This window comes from Mytilus trossulus, chromosome 12, assembly GCF_036588685.1.
Source record: "Mytilus trossulus isolate FHL-02 chromosome 12, PNRI_Mtr1.1.1.hap1, whole genome shotgun sequence".
NCBI classification, from domain to species: Eukaryota; Metazoa; Mollusca; class Bivalvia; order Mytilida; family Mytilidae; genus Mytilus; species Mytilus trossulus.
In genome coordinates, this window is record NC_086384.1 from 22,984,110 (window position 1) to 23,004,653 (window position 20,544).

General features: G+C 31.6%; 3 protein-coding genes across 4 annotated transcripts; all 3 read right to left on the bottom strand.

Annotated features, from left to right (window-relative positions):
* Positions 1 to 508: 508 nt before the first annotated feature.
* Positions 509 to 4,170, bottom strand: LOC134693350 (uncharacterized). Of its 2 annotated transcripts, none has more exons than XM_063554118.1 (3): positions 4,065 to 4,170; positions 1,993 to 2,509; positions 509 to 1,201 (listed from the first exon to the last, which is right to left on the bottom strand). In XM_063554118.1, the coding sequence occupies exons 2-3, from the start codon at positions 2,495 to 2,497 to the stop codon at positions 546 to 548; spliced, it is 1,161 nt and encodes a 386-aa protein (XP_063410188.1). In that variant the 5' UTR covers positions 2,498 to 2,509; positions 4,065 to 4,170; the 3' UTR covers positions 509 to 545. The 2 variants fall into 2 exon arrangements, with proteins under 2 accessions (XP_063410188.1, XP_063410187.1); XM_063554117.1 differs by lacking the exon at positions 4,065 to 4,170 and adding an exon at positions 3,731 to 3,840.
* A 3,137-nt stretch (positions 4,171 to 7,307) lies between these two features.
* On the bottom strand, positions 7,308 to 9,929 carry LOC134692844 (uncharacterized). Its single transcript, XM_063553445.1, has 3 exons — positions 9,637 to 9,929; positions 8,566 to 9,065; positions 7,308 to 7,994 (listed from the first exon to the last, which is right to left on the bottom strand). The coding sequence occupies exons 2-3, from the start codon at positions 9,044 to 9,046 to the stop codon at positions 7,339 to 7,341; spliced, it is 1,137 nt and encodes a 378-aa protein (XP_063409515.1). The 5' UTR covers positions 9,047 to 9,065; positions 9,637 to 9,929; the 3' UTR covers positions 7,308 to 7,338.
* A 6,395-nt stretch (positions 9,930 to 16,324) lies between these two features.
* Positions 16,325 to 18,159, bottom strand: LOC134692939 (uncharacterized). The gene is made up of 2 exons (XM_063553583.1): positions 17,668 to 18,159; positions 16,325 to 16,998 (listed from the first exon to the last, which is right to left on the bottom strand). The coding sequence occupies exons 1-2, from the start codon at positions 18,146 to 18,148 to the stop codon at positions 16,343 to 16,345; spliced, it is 1,137 nt and encodes a 378-aa protein (XP_063409653.1). The 5' UTR covers positions 18,149 to 18,159; the 3' UTR covers positions 16,325 to 16,342.
* Between the last annotated feature and the right edge of the window lie 2,385 nt (positions 18,160 to 20,544).

Below are 20,544 nucleotides of genomic sequence, written 5' to 3' on the forward strand. Positions count from 1 at the left end.
CAACGTATTTCACAACATATATAAGATAAATATTTACAAAGATAGCCGTTTAGTCTTAAATGCTATCGTAATCATTACAAAGTTCAATTCATTGGATTATATAAAGTAAAGATCAAATAACAGATGTAAAGAAACAGTTATTATTGTTATGAATAAAACAACACTGTAAGTCAAAACGACCCTAGTACAATAAATGTATCTCGATTGATATTCGAGGTCAAAACATTTTAAAATCCAAATGATGAAACAAAATAGACATTATAATAGCTACACAAGATACAGACAAGAAATCAGAGCTTAAATATTATGATTATCCAACAATTACAGTTAAAATAAATAAAAAAGAATTCTTGAACATTGAACGAATACATAATAATACTACTAATGTATAACGTTTACCGGGTTCCAGTTTTCGCCTTAGACTTAACTATATCTATCGAGATAAATAGCTTACTAGAACAACAAGGTATATTGATTTAGAAAATGAAAGATTATAGAAAAAGATGAGTAAAAAGAATAATTTTTCGAAGAGTACCTATTTACAATTATATCTTTTTAACAACAAATGCAGTAACTCCTACAACAGTTAAAACTCCTCCAAAAAGTGGTAACCAGTTGTCTTTTAGGAAAGTTGTTTTTGATATTTGGGTTGGTAATTGTATGAACTTTTTATGTGGATACTTTGCACGGTATGAGTCAAGAATAATGTCTTCTTCTTGATCTGTATCGATTTCAAATATTTCTAGCAACCTTTTTGTGTGGTCGTTTAATATATCATGCGAAAATCTGCATTGTTTATTTCCGCATTTGCCAACGAACCAATCCTTACATATGTGTGTAAACGGGCAATGGAAGTCACCCAACAAGCATCCTTTTTTATTATAGTAACAACACGGACCAGTAACTGTGTTGTTTGGCATCGCAGCAAGTTTCTCTTTACACTTCTGTCTATACATCTTAAGAAGGGCATCAAGATTTCCATCAGTTTCGAACCCAAGATCAACAAGTATCTCACGTGACTGATCTGTAACTAAATTGTGGTTCTTACCGCAACTTCCGTCGCATGGCTCATCACTTACAATATATTTTACGCAGACATGTGGATATCTACACTTTTCTATCGAGTGTTCCTTGTTGCGATTATAATCAATGCATGGTACTGCAACAAACTTTATGCTCCTTCTATTTGTAATTAGATGGTCTGAAAAAAAGAAGGAGACAAAATTGTATAGTAAAAATATCTAAATATTTTTATTCATTAATTAATCAACGAATGTACGAATGGATATCACAGAACTATTTCTTCAAAGGATATCAAACGGTTTTGAAGACATTTGAAACTTCGTAAACAAAAAGATAAATGATCATGCATTTGTGTTGTAGCACCATGCTATGTATTAATGCATAGAAATGGCAATAAAGTTAGAAATTAGGGAATAACTAAGACAATAGACGATTCAAGGCTTTTAAAACATTAACCAATAAAAAAGACAATGGGAAAAAATATCGGAGCAAGTGAAAAAAAAGTAAACAAAACCCTACACAAAAATACGAATATCATAAAAAGACCGGGGGTTCTGTAGGAAAATTAAGGCTGACGCTGCTCAAAAGTCATAATTCGATTGAGAGAAAACAAATCAGGGTAAAAAATTAAAATCGAATGAAAGTCATTAACTATAAGAAGAAAACATCAGGACAATAGAAGCAATCAAGTGCAACAACAACAAAAAAAACCGGCAATGCTACATATATAGAAACGAACTATTCGACAACAACTGCCATATGTTCGCAGTCCTAGATCATGTAGATGTGTAAATGTGGTTTTATATTAACCAAATAACAAATATATCATTGATTTGTGTTCAAATATATTCTTTTAATCATTTCTACAAGAAAGAATGTGTCTTGTAACTTTTGTTAAAATTTGTCATTGCGTCTGGTCTTTGTTTATTTTGTTTGAAATGTGTCATTCAAGATTTAACATTAGTTTACCTGTTTGATCATTAATTGCTTTTGACAATCGACCAATCCATTTTTCCGGAGGACTAGCTGCCGGCAGGTACGTATATCTTTTCATTGTATCGGGAAGGTCACACTCATCGAGCTTTACAATGATTGGTTTGTATCCCCTTTCTTGGATGTGTATAGTCTCTGTGACATTTAACTCAAACTGGCACCATTCACTAGCTCTGGACTCTTCTGATAGCAGAAACACAACTTTAACCGATCGTTCAATATTTTGGACAATATTATTTACAATCAAATCTCCAGGAAGGAAGTCCCTCTCATGGAGGCAGCATTTGAAACCTTGTTTTCGTAGCATTCTGTCTATCTTCAGTGCAATTGAACGATCAGGTTCAACAGTCTTGTACGATATAAAAATATGAAATTCTTTATCTATAGGTAAAGTAATCGGATCTATTGAGAAGAAATCAATTATTTCTTCTGGTGTATCAAAGTTGTCGCTATAGTTCACATTCTCATTTTCTTCAGTCATTCTGACAATCTACTGAAAAAGAAAATAACTCATTTTCAAATTTATATTATGAATAACATAAGTGTCGACACATTACATATTTGTTAAGTTCTTATTTTCCCGAATCAAGTTATAGAGACATTGATTTAAAACAGACTACTTAGGATATTTCAGCAGCATCGAATTTTCAAAAGAGACACATGAACATGAGGCAACTTCTAAAATGATTTCGGTCTACGTTCATGACTTCTTACAGTTTGACAAACATGTGAACGGTATATATATAACATTTTTGTAATCGATTATCTTCGTCTGTACTGTTGAAAAGATTGTGTACCATATAATAATGGTCGACACTTATTTAATTTTAATATATAACTAAAATAGATATATGTTGATCGTTTCAAAATATAATATGATTTCCAAAGAAAATAATATACAGCCCGACTCATAAACTATATAGTTTACCGCACTCCTGTAAGAGACCCAAACAAACTGTATCTGGTAATCCTGTCTACCCAAAACTTAGGTGCTGATCAGAACGATTGTTTTGGCAGTTTTGAACTAGACTCATTAAAATCAGACTGTTTCCAAATATCTAAACTAGTGACAGTTTTTAAAAAAATGTTAGCCTACCTGTTTGCCCTATCAGCATGTTTGCAGAAACATAAAGTAGTTTTTTTTATATTAACCTAAACAAGAAGCTACATTACCCATACTCCTTGTTGTGTTTCTTTGTGTAAAGAATAAAACCTATTCACTGTTCTCATGTAGTTGACCTTTTTAAAATCCAAAAATTTACTCGAGTAAAAGAAGACTATTAAATTGAAATATTGATAACGTTTCTCTGGCGAGCGATGTTAAAAGTATTTATGACATTCATGTAATTTTTATACAATTTACAATGCATATAAAGATAGTTAAACTCTTGACAATTTTCAATGAAGATCCCTCATTTACCTGAAACTTCTTAGCATGTTTACATGGATTATCATTGTATTTCTAAAAAGTTATGTAAATTTCCAAAAAGCCACACCCATTTCCATAGAGCTCAACGTCATCATCAAAAGGTTTCCATACAATAAACTTTTGCAAATCTGTTGTCATTGTACAAATAAAAAGACTGGATGATTGCCAAAGAGACAACTCTCCATCACAAACAAAATTTGTAAAAGTTTAACGACTTTTAACTTTCATTTTACGTTTAATGAAAACTTTTGCAAATACAAAGTAAAGAAGATATCACAACCTTACCTTTGGCGTTTATCTAATTATATCTATTTATGGATACATTGATTATATCAATTTTGCCACCAAATTACACTTGGTCAGTCAGCTTCCGGTTATCAGGAAGCCTCCATCAGAATATACATCATCGATACTGATAAAACATTGTCATATGAATATGTAACAAGAATGTAGCACGAAATGTAAATACTCACCAATGATGCATTGTTGAAATGTGTACAGTTTATCACATGACATTAGCAACATATGTGCACTGCTTGATGTTTTAATCATTGACTATTGTTTCTTAAGAAACCAAAAGGCGTTTAGAATATACATATAAAATTGAAACAGTACATACCTTATAATACACACAGTCAATAATTAGAATAAACATTATCTAAATCTATAAAGATAAATCAAGTACAGTCATATCTGTAACCGATTTGTATATCTATTTATAGATATTCCACCACTATGTATTATGGTGTAAATTTTCAGAAAATGAAACCGAAAATGAAACCGAAAATGAAACTATCTCTTCTTTACGATAAATCCACAACGACTTTGAGCTTACGTCTCACTCATTTTATGCCAATCTGTTTGTATATATAACTGTGTGTAGATGATTGTATACTTAGACAATATACGTATAGTGTCTTGAAATATGAAATTTATTTGTATGAGGCTTAGAAACGGGATAATGCGAGGTTCTACCGAGCATTTTCCCGTTTCGTGCCGAATACAAATAAATTTCATATTTCAAGACACTATACGTATATTGTTTTTATACTGAAATCGAAAAAAAAATGAAAAATGAAAAAAACATGTAACAAAAATTGTTAAAAAAAGTGTTTGGAATTTCCCTCTTAAGGTACCATTTTGGGGTATTTCCCTATGAGCGTAGTCCAGGTGGTAAGACATTGGCGTATTAAGGAATTAGAAAGGGAAAATGAACTTAATTAATAACATTTGATAAACATGATATATAAATAACCAATTTGAAGACATAAAAGTTTAAATTGAAAAAAGTTTGACCATTATTACTTTACGTTGTCATGGTCGTGACGTGACGTTCATGTTGATGAAATACAATAAGGAGGCGGGGCTTATAGGTCAGTTGGGGTCATTGACGTATAAAGCTAACGTTTATACGTATAGCTTTATCTGTACAGTAAACTAGCTGATTGCAGTATAATAGCTTTCAACTGTATTGAATAAGTAGATTTCTGATCTCTGTCAGAGTGCGACAGTGTACAAAAAACTTTAAATAATAGTCAACCATGCTTTAGTTATTACGATTGTAGTTATAAAAATATTCAGTGACAAAAATACATTTTCCCCTCTATATCATGGCAATGACAGTGCAATAATGAATTACAGATTTTGGAATGACCTTGGATTGATGTTACCATGCAGGGATTGAGTAAAAGTCTTTGACATTGGTCTTGTTGAAGCACTACTCATACAGTAGCGAGTACTTTTAATTGGGGGTAGGGATTGGTAAGGAGAGGAAAGGAATCATTCCGATATTCCGCCTAAAAAAAGCCTTATCATAGAATTCCCGCAAAAAATGCAAAAATAGAATTCGAACTGCCACAAAGCAATAAAGCATTCGTTTCTAGATTTTGAATATAGGCTTCTCCAAAGTTAACTTCCAACGTTTTTTTGTGTCGTTTTTTTAAGTACTAATGCTGTTATGCCCTCGACATGTTTTAGTTATGGCTTTTCAACACCAGCGTAATTGACATATTTATCCGTTACAATATTGCTGGAGGAAATTCCGTGTAATATCAACAATGTTTGCAGAAAATTAAACCTAATTGGAAACTTCACCATAAAACCAGACTGCTAGCTGCCTGCTTCGAAATTTATAATTCCAATATTATCTGCAATCTAAGCAATCTATTTCAGAGTTGATGTGAAAAAACCTACTGTAGGAGTAGTATTGTTATATGAAAGAGAATTACATTGCATGTACAGTACATGCAATGTAATTCTCTTTCATCTAACAATAATATAAAACATTTAACCATTCTATCGTTTACAAAAGTAAAAAATTATATGTACAAAGTAGATGCAAATATCTTGTTCGTAGAATTATATGACTTTGGAAACAAGGCAAAACGGTCAAAAAAAATAAAATGTTGCAAACTTGATGAAACTTTACAGAAATGGTAACTGGCATGGGCAGAGTTGCATTTTGAGGTTGGGATTTCCAAATGGCCACCGTAACCATGGAAATAGCAAAAAAAAATTCCAAAATTTCCAAATGCTCCAAACTTAATGAAACTTTGCAAAAATGATAATTTGCATGAGTAGATGTACTCTTTTCTTTGGAATAAAAGGCTGCCCCTCGCTTGGCAATTAGTATTGCATTCCAAATCAGAATTATCAACAGGTTATGTCGAAATCAATATTTATAGGTTTGGAATCGAATTTGTAATAAAAGAAACAACAGATGCGGAAAAACTGCTTCTTATATTGACTTACATTAAGAATTAAACAATAATGTTAAGTTTAGAACAGATTTTATTAAAACAATTTCTATCCAGTTTTGAACTTCGCATTGCTATGCAGCAACATTTAAATCGTTAATAAGATATTCCGAATCTTGCGTTTTCTATCATGTTTCTCTTGATAGAGATGTTGCTAACAAGGAAACTATTAAATCAAGAGTTTATATGGTAAAGTTGGAGTCGTGCATCTGAAAATGTACGAATGATGACGGATATGTTCTAATTGTTGTAATTACAACCCGAATTGCTAGGATAACAAATGTTGCCATTATAGCGATGTGACCAACGCTGTATGAATAAAGATTGTATAGCTTTGATTTTAATTTCTTAATTTTTGAAAACTTTCTTTTCATGAACGTATCAGCGTGTTCCCATAATCTAACTATTCTTTTTTTTATTATAAGTTATTTCTATCATTAAACTTGCTCTGAGTAATTATACTGTATGATTCATCGGTTGGTCCCTGTTTGTTTTACGCCTAATAGAAAATATTTCATGATAATTCAAGGCGGGATCAATTTGATAATTTAGTTCTAATAATCAATTCTTCCAACGCGAGCTGTTTAGTTTTTCTAGTTTTAATGAAATAAAAGTTTATAAACATAAAAACAGTATTTTAACCATATGTCTATACCACAGTGAACTTTTATGCTGATTTTGCATGTGGAAATGTACATAAAATAGATTCTTTATTCACATTCACAAATTGAAATAGGAACCTTTATTCAAGCTATAAAATCGAATAGGATGAAAAAATAACTAATAACTGATAACCTGCTCCATACTTCTACTAAATCAAACCTGCCAAAAGTATTACCCAAAGAAGGCGCAGATTATGTAAATTAAAGACATGAACACATGATAAATCAAATATAGTTTTAATTTGGATATCCGACACACTAATTACAGTTCTGTTTATTGTTTTGAAATATAATTGTTGTATATTTTATCCCTAACATGTTATACATTGTAGAATTCGTACTTATTTTGTCTGATTAAACAATTTTTGAATCGAATAATCCTTTCATTACGTTTTATTTTTGATAACATAATTGTTCATAAAAGCATAATAAAAATGTGTCTCTTTGAAAGCCAATTTCGTAGAGGACAAACATTTTACCTTTTCTTAACGACAATTGCAATGAGTCCAGCAGATATAAGAACACATACAATCACAGACAGCCAGTTTTCCGTCAAAACCCTGTTTGTAAATATAGACGTGGAAATCGGTATAAACGTTTTTTGAGGATACTTGGCACGATATGTGTTTAAAACGACATCCGGGTCTTGTGTAGTATCAATGTCAAAAATTTCAAGCAAACGTTGCGTGTGATTGTTCAAAATATCATGAGACCGTGTACATTTCCGCTTCAAACATGTACCAAGAAACCAGTCTTTACATATGTGTGTAAATGGACAGTGAAAATCACCAAGCAAACATCCCTTGTAATTATAATAACAGCAATAACCAGTTACAACAGCGTTCGCCATACCCGCCATCTTGTCTTTACATTTCTGCCTGTATGTTTCAAGAATAGAATCATAATTGCCTTCAGTAATGAATCCAAGGTCAACGAGAATTTCCCTTGACTGATCGTCAATCAAGTTGTGATTTTTGTCACAACTCCCATCACATATGTCATCATTGATTATGTACTGTGCACATATGTGTGGGTATCGACATGTGTCAATTCTGTGGTCTTTATCACGATTGTAATCGATGCATGGAACTGCAACGAACTTAATGTTCCTTCGGCTGCTAATAAGGTAATCTGAAATATAAAGATAAATTGTTTGATAAAAACATATGATAAGTTCAAGTTATATATCGAATACACTGTAATTAATGAATGGATTTAACCTGATAAAATTTAAAATAATACAGCAAGTTTCTGCATCAAAGTTATCGTTTAGATATTTTTACACATTGCTAGTGTATTATTATTTTCTATTGTGTAGGTTTGTCTGATTCTTTTAAATTAACATGTATGCTAAAATGTAAATTTCTCTTAGCATATTCTCTCAAGTATGGAAAAAGTATTTCAATTAAATTGAAATCTTTCTTTTGGAATTAAAATAATTCAGAAGTCTGTCAAAATTTTGGAAATTGAGCAATATCTGAACAGTTCAACATATTCAAATGATTGTCACTGTTTTGATGAATATGACTTCAATACTTGAATATATGATTGAATACATTTTGGACATTTTACAAAATAAAAGATGTCAGCTTACTTGATAGATGTTAGAACCTTGTAGGTATCGTATGATACGAAATTCAACATAAAAAAAGCTTAAAAGAAAACTTTACACAATCGACAAATTATTTATAAAACTATTTACCAGTTTCATCATTAATTGCTTTTGCTAGTCTCCCAATCCATTCTTCTATAGGTTTATCTGCTGAAAGGTATGAATATTTTGTCAACGTATCGGATAAGTAGCATTGATCAAGCTTGATGATGATTGGCTTATATCCTTTTGTTTCAATATGAAATGTTTCTGCCACATCCAGTTGATATTTCCACATTTCACATGCAGAAGAGCTTTCTGACAACAAGAATACAACCTTAATAGAAAGTTTAATAGTTTGGGCAATAGTCCTCAGTAAAGAATTTCCAGCTAGGAAATCTCCTTCGTGGAGACAACATTTGTACCCTTTACTCTCTAACAGTTCGACTATCTGCAACGCGACTCCACTGTCTGGATCTCCAGTCTTATACGCTATAAATATGTGGTATTCTTTATCAATAGGTAATGTAATTGGTTTAATCGAGCTGAAATCGATAGTCTCATCAGGCTTGTTAGCTCCCTGTTCTGTCATTTCAAAAGCGATGCACAATCTGAAATATACCAAATGATTTTTTTTTTCAACAAGTGATATATTATATCTTCGTAGCTCTAACTTTATTTAAAAACATTTAGTTTATTCCATCTTGAAAACAAAACAAAAAAGGGTTTAATTTTAGTTAAAATCTATTTAGACAAAGTAAGGTACTTAAAAGGATGTTCTTCTCTAATATATATACCGACAGGACATCGAGAAGAACAGATGGAATTTTCCAACAATTTTTCTCTGTTTTCAAAGTGGCTTTGGGACTTATTCAAATATTTTGTTCATTCCAAGTGTTTAAGGTAGTATTCAACGTAGTATTCAAGATAGTACATGGAGACTTATATACTGAAAATGATAATAAGTGAATTTTCTACATTTAATCGTATATTAGTAATGCAGGGTGGTGAGTCATTTAAAAAAAAACTATATGTACGCCAAGGCATAACCGTTAACCTCCAAACCCGTTTTGTACTCTGGTTTCCCTTTAAGAACAAATGAAAACAGCATTATCGATAAAGACCCCAGTATAACAATGTCATGAGAAGTGGTATATTGCAGAATACATTAACGCCACCCACCTTCAATACATATTCGGTCGGTCCTTATTCCTACTTCCAAATCATGAATTGTAATGTTCCATCTCAGTGCACACATTTATATATATCATATATGAATTGTGCATAAACTGCAACTGGTCTATATAATATCAATAGACGACACAATTGCTATGCTTATTGATCTTGAATGTTGTGTTATCAATAGACATGAAAAGTTTCGCAATTTGCATGGCTATTCTTAGTTAACAGTCAATAATAAAATTCGAACAAAACGAAAGTAAAATTATTCCAATGCGTACCCTGGAATAGCAGGGTTTTTCATTAAGTTCATTAGACACATGGACTGTCAAGAAATAATTATACATGACAATATACGTCCTATACATAAATGTATAAGATATCGTCCTATACATAAATGTATTAGGTATCGTGGTATATTTATGATTTAATGTACAATTTAAATATCATATCAATAATTTCTGTATTATATACGGTATTTATATAAAAAAATATTTTTAAATTAATGACAAAGAAAAAAATATCATGACTCCATAATATGGAGTCATGATATTTTTTTCTTTGTCATTAATTTAAAAATAATTTTTTATATAAATACCGTATATAATACAGAAATTATTGATATGATATTTACTATAAATTAGTGTTCTCCTTTTTTCACTAAGGTAAGGTGGGTGTTTGGAAAAAAACACTTGCAACCGGTTGATTTTTTTTTAATATTTTCAACCGGGTTGATTTTTACTGTGGGTTGGCGTCACAAATAGAAGGATAAGAATTGTATTCACATTTAATGGAATTGAACCATTCTTCTGCTATCACTGATAGCCTTTCATTAAAGGATTTGACAAATTAGTTTTGTGCATCTCGAATAGCAGATCATAATGGCTTTGGCAGGACTCCCTCTTCCTACGAAGTCTGCTAAAGCATGGCCTATCCAACCAAGTTTCTGTCCTGTTCCTCGCTTTAGTGCGGTATTTTTGGCACACAGAACAGTATTATCCTTCTATGACGATTATACATTTTAAAGTCCTGTTCATATTTATCACCGACCCTCATATGAGGGGTAATCTTTCAATGTAATGACTATCCCTTTTATGAGGGGTACATTTAAAGAGAAACAGATGAGGGGTAACCTCTCAATGTAATGACTATCTCTTTCAAGAGGGGTACATTCAAAGAGACGTTGATAGTGGGTCTTCCAATGGATAGAAACAAGTGCCTGTGTTATGGACAATCTTTTAGAAAAGTTGTATCAAATAAAACGATTTCCCCCTTTTAAGATAATAAATCTAAGTTTTTCTTTATCTTTTCTTAAACAGTTATATGACCCATTGCCTGATGGACAGTCCCTAATTTTAGGGAATCCCCCATTTTGAGATTGTTCCCAACCTGTTTATCTTCGCGATCGCCTGTAGGCCTTTTCTGTTGTTTTGATACTTTTTTTTTTTAATTTCAACAATTTCAATTCAACTATCCGTTTTAGATGAATTATATGGCTTAGAATTTTCCTTAGAACCATCGTCATCTGCCTTTCCATTCTCCCGATTAATAAAAGAAAACATTGAAATTTGACGATCCGCCATTTTTGTCATTGAAAAACAAACTTCAAGGCGCGATTAGTATTTAAAATTTTACGGTGCGGAACCGAAAAAAAAATCCGGAATTTGAAAAAAAAAGCCGACCACCTCCTGAAATGGAAAGGTGGTCGGCTTTGAAAAGAAGGTGGTCGGCACACCCGGCTTAAATGGCGAATGGAAAACACTGCGGCATATGGAATATTATCCATTACAAATTTAAAGATTGTATACAAATACAAATCCTAACAATTATAAGATGGAAAGGAATATAACTAAGACGAATAGTTATCGTCATAGCATACATATTAGACGAATGTTCAACTAAGGCAAGTCAAAATAATTCAGCAAAAGCAAGCTGGAATAATCATGGCCCTAATCCGACTAATATTGTTAAAGAATTTTCGAATATAACTCAGTTACTATTATCAGAAACGCAGGTTACCAGTTCTATTTTATTCTATTTCATGTTATTGACACTGGCATCATTTTTTGTGTTACTTCATCAATCATGTTTTTTTTACATATGATTTACGGTTTTAAGGGTTTTCACAAACAGCTTTCTTAATACTGTACACAAGCTAGTATTTATTTTCGCGGGAAGCTAATGCTGACATGATTTTTGGTAATTATCTCACTTATAGCACTTCATCAAAATATTCTGATACAATATAAAATCATTGTGACTAAATATACAACAGTTTAAGTGTTCCAGTACCAAACTGTCCAAAATCAAAAGTGTTAGAAGATCGACTAATTATAATTAATGTCTAACGTGTTTTAACCATAGTATTGGTCACTGTATTCTAAGCAATGAATAACAATGTCCAGTGACTCACCGATGAGGGTTGGAAAGTTGAAAATATACAGAACTGTTGGATACGGTCATATTTATAAATTGTTACAAAACTTTTAAATATTTTAAATTCTAAGGATTTTCTACCTCATAAATAGATTACCTTAGCTGTATTTAACAAATCATTTAGTAATTTTGATCATCATTTCTCTTCAACTTTGTACTTTATTTGGTCTTTTTAAAAACTTTTTTGGAATCGAGTGTCACCGATGAATCTTATGAATACAAAACGCGGGTCTGGCGTATTAAACTACAATTCTGGTACCTTTGATAACTATTAGAAAAAAATAAAATCACAAAAATACTGAACTCAGAGGAAAATCAATACGACAAGTCCATAATCACATGGCAAAATCAAATAACAAAACGCATCAAAACGAATAGACAAGAACTGTCATATTCCTGACTTGGTACAGGCATTTTCAAATGTAGAAAATGGTGCATTTAACCTGGTTCTATAGCGCCAACCCTCTCTCTTTAATAACAGTCTCATCAAATTCCGTTATATTTACATGATGCGTTAAATAAACAGTCACAATTAATAAAATAGTCAAAATATGGGTACATCAGTCATCATCGATAACAATTTTAAAAGGGACAATTTAACAGAACACAAAAACATCTATCTACGACCAGATGGATTGACTTGAGTGTCTGACGTCATAAAATTTGTATACGTCACATACATTTGTCGTTCAATGTGCATACAAACAGTTTTAAAATTTACATTGGCAATGTAAGCATACAGAGTTAAAAATTCAAAAGTATGTAAAAACAAATTACAGAAATAGACCGAGATTTAAACTAGTCCAAAAGTTATAGGTAGAATTTATGAGAATCCAAAAATAGTTAATTCCACTACGCGATTGAATGATTTTGACGTTTGTGGTTCAACGTATATAGTAATTCATAAAAGAACTATATCATAATGACATATACTAGACCAAAATAATACTGACGGGATCTTTTAAAGTACAGAGTCACGTAATAAGAACAAAAGAAATACAAAGAGTCGCATATACAAAACAAACCACCAAAAAAATGAAAGCCAATACACACACATTGACGAGATGTTTAAGTACCGAGCCACGTCAAACGGATATCACATAAAACTATTCAACAGTAAAAGTAATATTAATAATAGAACAAAGACAAATGAAAGAACAGTAAAACATGTTTTTAAGATGATAAACAACATCACTACGCAGAATCTATACATCAAGACCATCGTGTATTATTTTTGAAGTTGATACGGAATATTTATCAACAAGGTCTTGGTACCTTCCGATGAACTTTTTTTAGAAAAAGGACGAGACGTTCTTTGACATACCCCTGGTTCATCAACTTTCCACTCAGACACTGATGACGTTTAACAAAGTCTGAGTAGGAGCTGCAAGCTTTTGAATATCGAATAAGTTGGGAAATATATATCCCATATGCAGGTGAAGTTGGTATGTTGCTACTAAGGTGGGGGAAAGTTATAATTTCAAAATTAAAATCATCTCGTTTGTCATAGATTCTGGTACTGAGATGACTGTGTAAGTCAAATTCGAGATATAAGTCTAAAAATGAGGCGGAGGAAGCGGTGTCTGTTAATCTCTAGTTCTGGGGGATATATGAATGGAACCTAATCAGAAAAGTTCGGATTGTTTATGGAAAGAACATCATCAATATATCTGAAAGTGAAATTAAATAATCTGGCTTCTTTGATCCTCTTGTGTTTGACAAGTGTCTGGAGGAACTCCGATTCATATGAAAATAAGAAGAGGTCGGCAAGAAGAGGCGCACAGTTTGTTCCCATAGGAATGCCGACAATTTGTTGGAAAAGTCTACTTCCAAACTCAACAAATATGTTGTCGATAAGAAACTCCAGCATACTGACCACTTGTTCTTCTGTGTAGCATATTTTACCTTTTTGTTTGTCACTATTAACGAAATATGCCTTATGAAATCCCAAAGTAATAAATTTATAGCGTATGCTACCATTTTTATGTTGAAAGGCATTGTGGATAATTTATTTTAAGCGATTTTTCAATTTTACATGGGGAATGGTGGTATACAGGGTTGAAAAATCAAAAGTTTTGATGGAACTTATTTCAGAAAAAGACCGAGATTTAAAATTGTCTAGAAGTTCTTTAGAATTTTTTAAGAATCCACATATGGTTAATACCACTACGCGAGTAAACAGTTTCACAGTATTTCTGAAGACCCTCTTTCACTGCGGACAGAATCTTAGACAATCTAATGGACAATTCTTTAGTAGAACATGAAGATGAGCCAGCAATATACCGTTGTTTGTACGGAATTTTATGAAGTTTTGGTATCCAATACAAACAAGATAAGTCCTCCGATTTGGTCTTCAATGTAATGTTTATTGAAGCCATGAAGGACTTATGATTTGCTAAAATCTCATCCTTGTCAAATGATATGTCTTTGTATACGTGGGATTACCTGAGTGCTCCGTTATACCCAATTCTTTTACAAGACATTCGTAGTAATACGATTTACATACAAAGAAAATATTATTTGAAGCTTTGTCCGCAGGACCACACCATACTTATCATGAAGAGTTGATAGACATTTCATGGCCTCTTTGTCTCTGAAAAAGGACGTTGGTCGATCGTTCACACAGTTCTTCAACTTGTGAATGCGACGTTTTATCAGAGACCTGATAGTTTAACCCATTCTGACAAAGTGTCCAGTTCAACTTCTTCTCGCTTAGCCCATGCTCTGGCGTAGTCCTCAATAGAATCCATAATTATTTTTAAGTTATGGTTACAATTGATGTGTTGGGGTTCTCTAAACTTAGGACCATGAGAAATCACCTTTCGGAGATTTTCATGTTGAATTGTTGGTTTTGAAAGTTTTGAAGATAAGATTTTTCAAATTATTAAAGAAATTTCTATAAAGTTTTTCAATTTTGATTTTCCTGACATGCAAATTTGCTATTTATTTCAGTTAGTAGAAATACAAGGTGTACGAAATTAATAAATTGCTGTAACAAAAAAGAGTAAACCCCACTTAAAATGAGAGCTGGGCGACAAAATTTACCACTTTACAATTGCCAATATTGTTACATCGGAAGATTTTATAATGTTATTTTTTTCAGCTGTTAAAGGACCTTGAAAGTTCATACATTTATCATCGAAAAGATAATTTACTATAGTTACCAAAGGTTTTAAAGTGAAATATGACAAACTGCAAGAGATATTGGTAAGGACTTGTGGTCTTTTGACTGATAAACGCATCATAGATACCTGGCTAAAAAATGTTGAACACCAGATTTGCGTTTGACTTTAAAAAAAACCTCATCAGTAACGATTGAATAAAAAAACCCGATAAGCCAAATACAATACGAAGTTGAAGAGCATTGTCACTGTGACGAGTTAATTCTCATATGTTATTACCTTTATCCTTATTTCATTAAAATGAGCCCTTTATAATACATGTGAAATGGCTTAATTTAGCATTGCAGTCAAACAGAAGTCAATTCTGGTGTGCCTTATTACCGCTGTTGACGTTTGATTTAGACATTGCAAGAGTCACTCGGTCTGTAGATTTATCTCTTTTAGGTTGACGTCATTTAATGCTAATCATTTGCATCACTATATTTTCTACACTGCTGGTGGACGTTTCGTCCCCGAGGATATCACCAGCCCAGTAATCAACACTTCGGTGTTGACATGAATATCAATAATGTGGTCATTTTTATAAATTTCCTGTTTACCAAACTATGAAATTTTCGAAAAACTAAGGATTTTCTTATTCTAGACATAGATTACCTAAGCCGTATTTGGCACAACTGTTTGGCATTTTGGATATTCAATGCTCTTCAACTTTGTACTTGTTTGGCTTTATAAATATTTTGATATGAGCGTCACTGATGAGTCTTATGTAGACGAAACGCGCGTCTGGCGTACTAAATTATAATCCTGGTACCTTTGATACCTATTCTAAGCATACCTGCAAATTCCATTTACACCGATTAAAGATATAGAAATACATTGAATGCAAATAACATATAACTGTGAAAGGCTTAAATATGTATCCTTACTTTAAAATTTCAGGGGTTCCAAAGATGGCTTTTATTGTATATCATCACTTTTATTTTTTTATATTTCAATATTTCATAGTAATAAACATGAAAACTTTTATTCACACTAAAGATTTAAATTAAAAAAAAACCAACAACAACAGCAACAACAGCAACAACAACAACAAAAACACTCACAGTATAAAAATTCGTGAAAATATGTTAAAAAATGTTGAATCATTTAAACTAAATATAGAGTCCGTATGTCTTTACAAAAAAGACAATTATTAAAACAATAACTACAACATACAACAAGTTTTCTCTCGGAAATGTTCTTGTGGATACTGACTCTTTCATCGTAATAAATGTTTTATGTGGATACTTAGCACGATATTCGTTTAAAATGGCCGCCTTGTCATTTGTAGTATCAATGTCAAATATTTTAAGCAAACGTGTTGTGTGACCATTCAAAATGTCATGCGAAAGAGCACAGTTCAGCTTTACACATGTACCAATAAACCAATCTTTACATATGTGAGTAAATGGACAGTGAAAATCACCAAGCAAACATCCCTTGTAATTATAATAACAGCAGGGACCTGTCACTCCATTTTTTGCCATATCAGCCAGCTTTCCTTTACATTTTTGCCTATAGGTTTCCAATAGCGAATCATAATTGCCGTCAGTAATGAATCCAACGTCAACCAGGATTTCTCTGGACTGATTGTTTACCAAGTTATGATTTTTGCCACAACTTCCGGTACATTTTTCATCATCGATTATGTACTTAGCACAGATGTGTGGATATCGACATGTTGAAAGTTGGTGTTCTTTATCACGATTGTAATTCATACATGGAACTGGAACGAACTTAATCTTCCTTCTGTTAGTAATTAGGTGATCTGAAATATAATAATTATTATACATTGTCATTTTAAATTTCTTTAAATGAAAACATTGATAGGTTACGAACTTCTTTTCGTTTTGTATTAGAAAAAAATCAAAAGATGCCAAAGGGAGAGCAATTATCAAATATTCAAATCATGTCTGGGTTTTTTTGGGGTGTTTTTTCCTATTACATTTTTCCATTTAGTAATAAATGCTTCTTAATGATGTTCGCTACTCTCTTTAAAATTAATTAAAAACTTTTTAAAGACTGTTATAAATAAAGTAAATAACAAAACAGAAAATATGAAGGGTCGGATTCTACTGCTTGTTTTTATGACATAAACCATTAAATATATGGTGGGAAATAATTTTCTCTCGACTTTTCATGCATTTAACATTGCCACCCATTTTCTTCGAAAAATAAATATAAAAAACAAGGATATTAAGGATTTTAAAATATGGTTTTCAAACTAGATGCTATTTTAAAAATAAATAAGAGGAGTTCGAAATTCCTTAGGATTTGATGAAATTGTCAAAATTTTCGTCAATGTTCCTATTAATTTGATTGACTTCACAAACAAACTAAAAACATTACGTGTTTTTTTAAAAGATAACAACAAAACAAAAACAAAATGACAAGACAATAAAATGACACAAACAAACAAAAGATACAACATATTTACCCGTTTCATCATTAATTGCCAGCGCTAGTCTGCCAATCCATTCTTCTGTAGGTCTGTTTGCTAAAATGTATGTATATCTTTTTATCGAATCTGGCAACTTGCATTGATCAAGCTTTAATATGATTGGCTTATATCCTTTGTTCTGAATATGAAATGTCTCCGTCATAGTGAGCTCGTATTGGCACCATTCACTTGCCGAAGAGTTTTCTGATAACAAGAATACTACTTTTATAGAACTTTCAATATTTTTTTCAATATTGTCTACTATGGCATTTCCACCAAGGAAATCTCTTTCATGGAGGCAACATTCATATCCCTTTCCTCGTAACAATTTATCTATCTGTATCGCGACTCGACGGTCTGGGTCTACAGTTTTGTATGATAGAAAAATATGATATTTTTTATCATGTGGTAAAGTATTTGGTTTAATGGAATTGAAATGTATTACTTCAACGGGCCTGTCAACGCCAAGTTGTTCCATTTCACATGAGATTCTCAGCTTGATAGCCAATCTGAAAAATTAAATATCATTTGATTGTTTTCAATATGGTGGTCAAACATATATATCTGTCTATTCTTAAAAGAAATAGCGAAGTCCAAGGAAATTCAAAACGGAAAGATCTTTAAAAAAAATGGCAAAATCAAAAGTTCAAAAAGTAAAATCACAAAAATACTGAACTCAGAGGAAAATCAATTTGGAAAGTCCATAATCACATGGCAAAATCAAAAAACAAAACGCATCAAAAACGAATGGACAAGAACTGTCATATTCCTGACTTGGTACAGGCATTTTCAAATGTAGAAAATGGTGGATTAAACCTGGTTCTATAGCGCTAACCCTCTCACTTTAATAACAGTCTCATCAAATTCCGTTACATTTACATGATGCGTTAAATAAACAGTCACAATCAATAAAATAGTCATCAAAGACATCAAACGAAAGGAATACAATTGTCATATTCCTGACTTGGTATATGCATTTCATTTCTTCATGTAGGAAATGGTGTTTTTACCTAGCTAAACCGCTTACTTGTATGACAGTCGCATATAATTCCATTATATTGACAACATAAAAGTGTGAACAACATACATTATTTGTAAAAATGACAAAAATAGAAGAACAGCAGTCAACATTGTGTTATATTCTTAATCAACATAAAAACAAAAAAAAACATCTATCCATTAGAGACCAAAAAACAAGGATGTTATAAAATTAGATATCTTTTTTTATTTACACATTAGATTACATTTGATTTAATAAATCTACTGTTGCATACATTTCAATATATTCATATACCTTTTATTGCGTTAAAAATACCGAAAATCAACATCATCACTGAGATCGATAAAACAATGTCAGTAACTGAAATGTACAGCTATACAGGTCGAATACACATAACCTACCTTCTTTATAGAAGGGTAAAATGCCTACTCTTGTTATAACCTGCTTGTGTGCGACTTTAATTGTAGTATAGATGTCATCTGAGATCGGTTGAAATATATTGTATTGTGTATAAAATTATCTGTAAATTTAAACATGAAAAACATTAATAAGAATGCATTTCTATAAATAGTATTGAGGATTTACGTAAACAACGTAACATATTTGAACAAGTCACCAATTAAATTTATTTGAAAGGTAATGCATAAATACAATGAAAATAGAATTAGACGATATATAAGTATGTCTACTTGTATATTCAACTGTTTATGTTTCACTTTATGCTTGACAATATACTAAATACAGTAATAAAAAAACTGTTGATGAAATTGGTATATTATAATTATAGTTATCGTAGTAAACTGATGTTAACAATACCTGTATATAATATGATAGCCTTCTGTTTTGCGATTTGCATAGACAAGCAACTGCATGAACAGTAGAATAGCGAAAGTTAACGGTTTTCTCCTTTACTTACTCGAGTTTACTTACTACTTGTAACGCATGCGTTCATGAACTATACAGTTAAGATATCGTATTACGATCTATATGGTTTATATATATATTTAAAAACACGTAATTTACTCCACTTTGCATTCCTACCTATGTATATAATTGAAGTCAATTATGTCATGTTTTCCTTTATTTTTAATATTTGCATGCTAATATTATTATAATTACAACAAATGAAGGAAGAACCGGAAAAACATAGAATTAAGAGGGTGTGGACTATTGTGGATCATATCCAGGCAGAAATAGACTTACTTATAATGAGAGCTTCTGCCAACGAAGAGAAATGTGAATTATCAGACTTAAACATCACATTTCACGTAAAAGATAATGACAATGTATACGTAATATTACTTTACTTAGTCAGTTCAGAATGCATACAACAAAAGGATCGTCGACATCTCTCATCAGAGATGATATAAAAATAAGAACTGGTTTGATAAATATTAGAATGGATTTCGTCAGAAGTAATGGTAATAATACTTTTGACTAAAACACAACAGAAAAATATAAAATATGAAACCAAGACTTTATAAATGTGATGCGTCCGAAGTGTTTTTCTTTTGGATATATCTTCATTATGAACGCTCAATCCAAATATTTATTAGCCACAAAAGATCAAGAAACCAGACAGTTTATCAAAAATAAAGATATAGAAGAGACAAAACAAGAACAAAACAATTCAAAGACAGATTTTAAAGGAATATTTTTTTTTCAAGAAGTGATGGACATGGAAAGAGGAAAGCAAACAATAAATTATGACCAAGGATGGCCACATCTCCACTTAAAATAATAATATAAAGAGCAAACATTTGCACTAATTCACAACGGCAAATTAACATAAGAAGCCAAGAATATGTCAAGAATTTTAGAGCTACTTAATAACATTTATAGACCAGCACGGGAAGACAATATGAAGAGGAAAC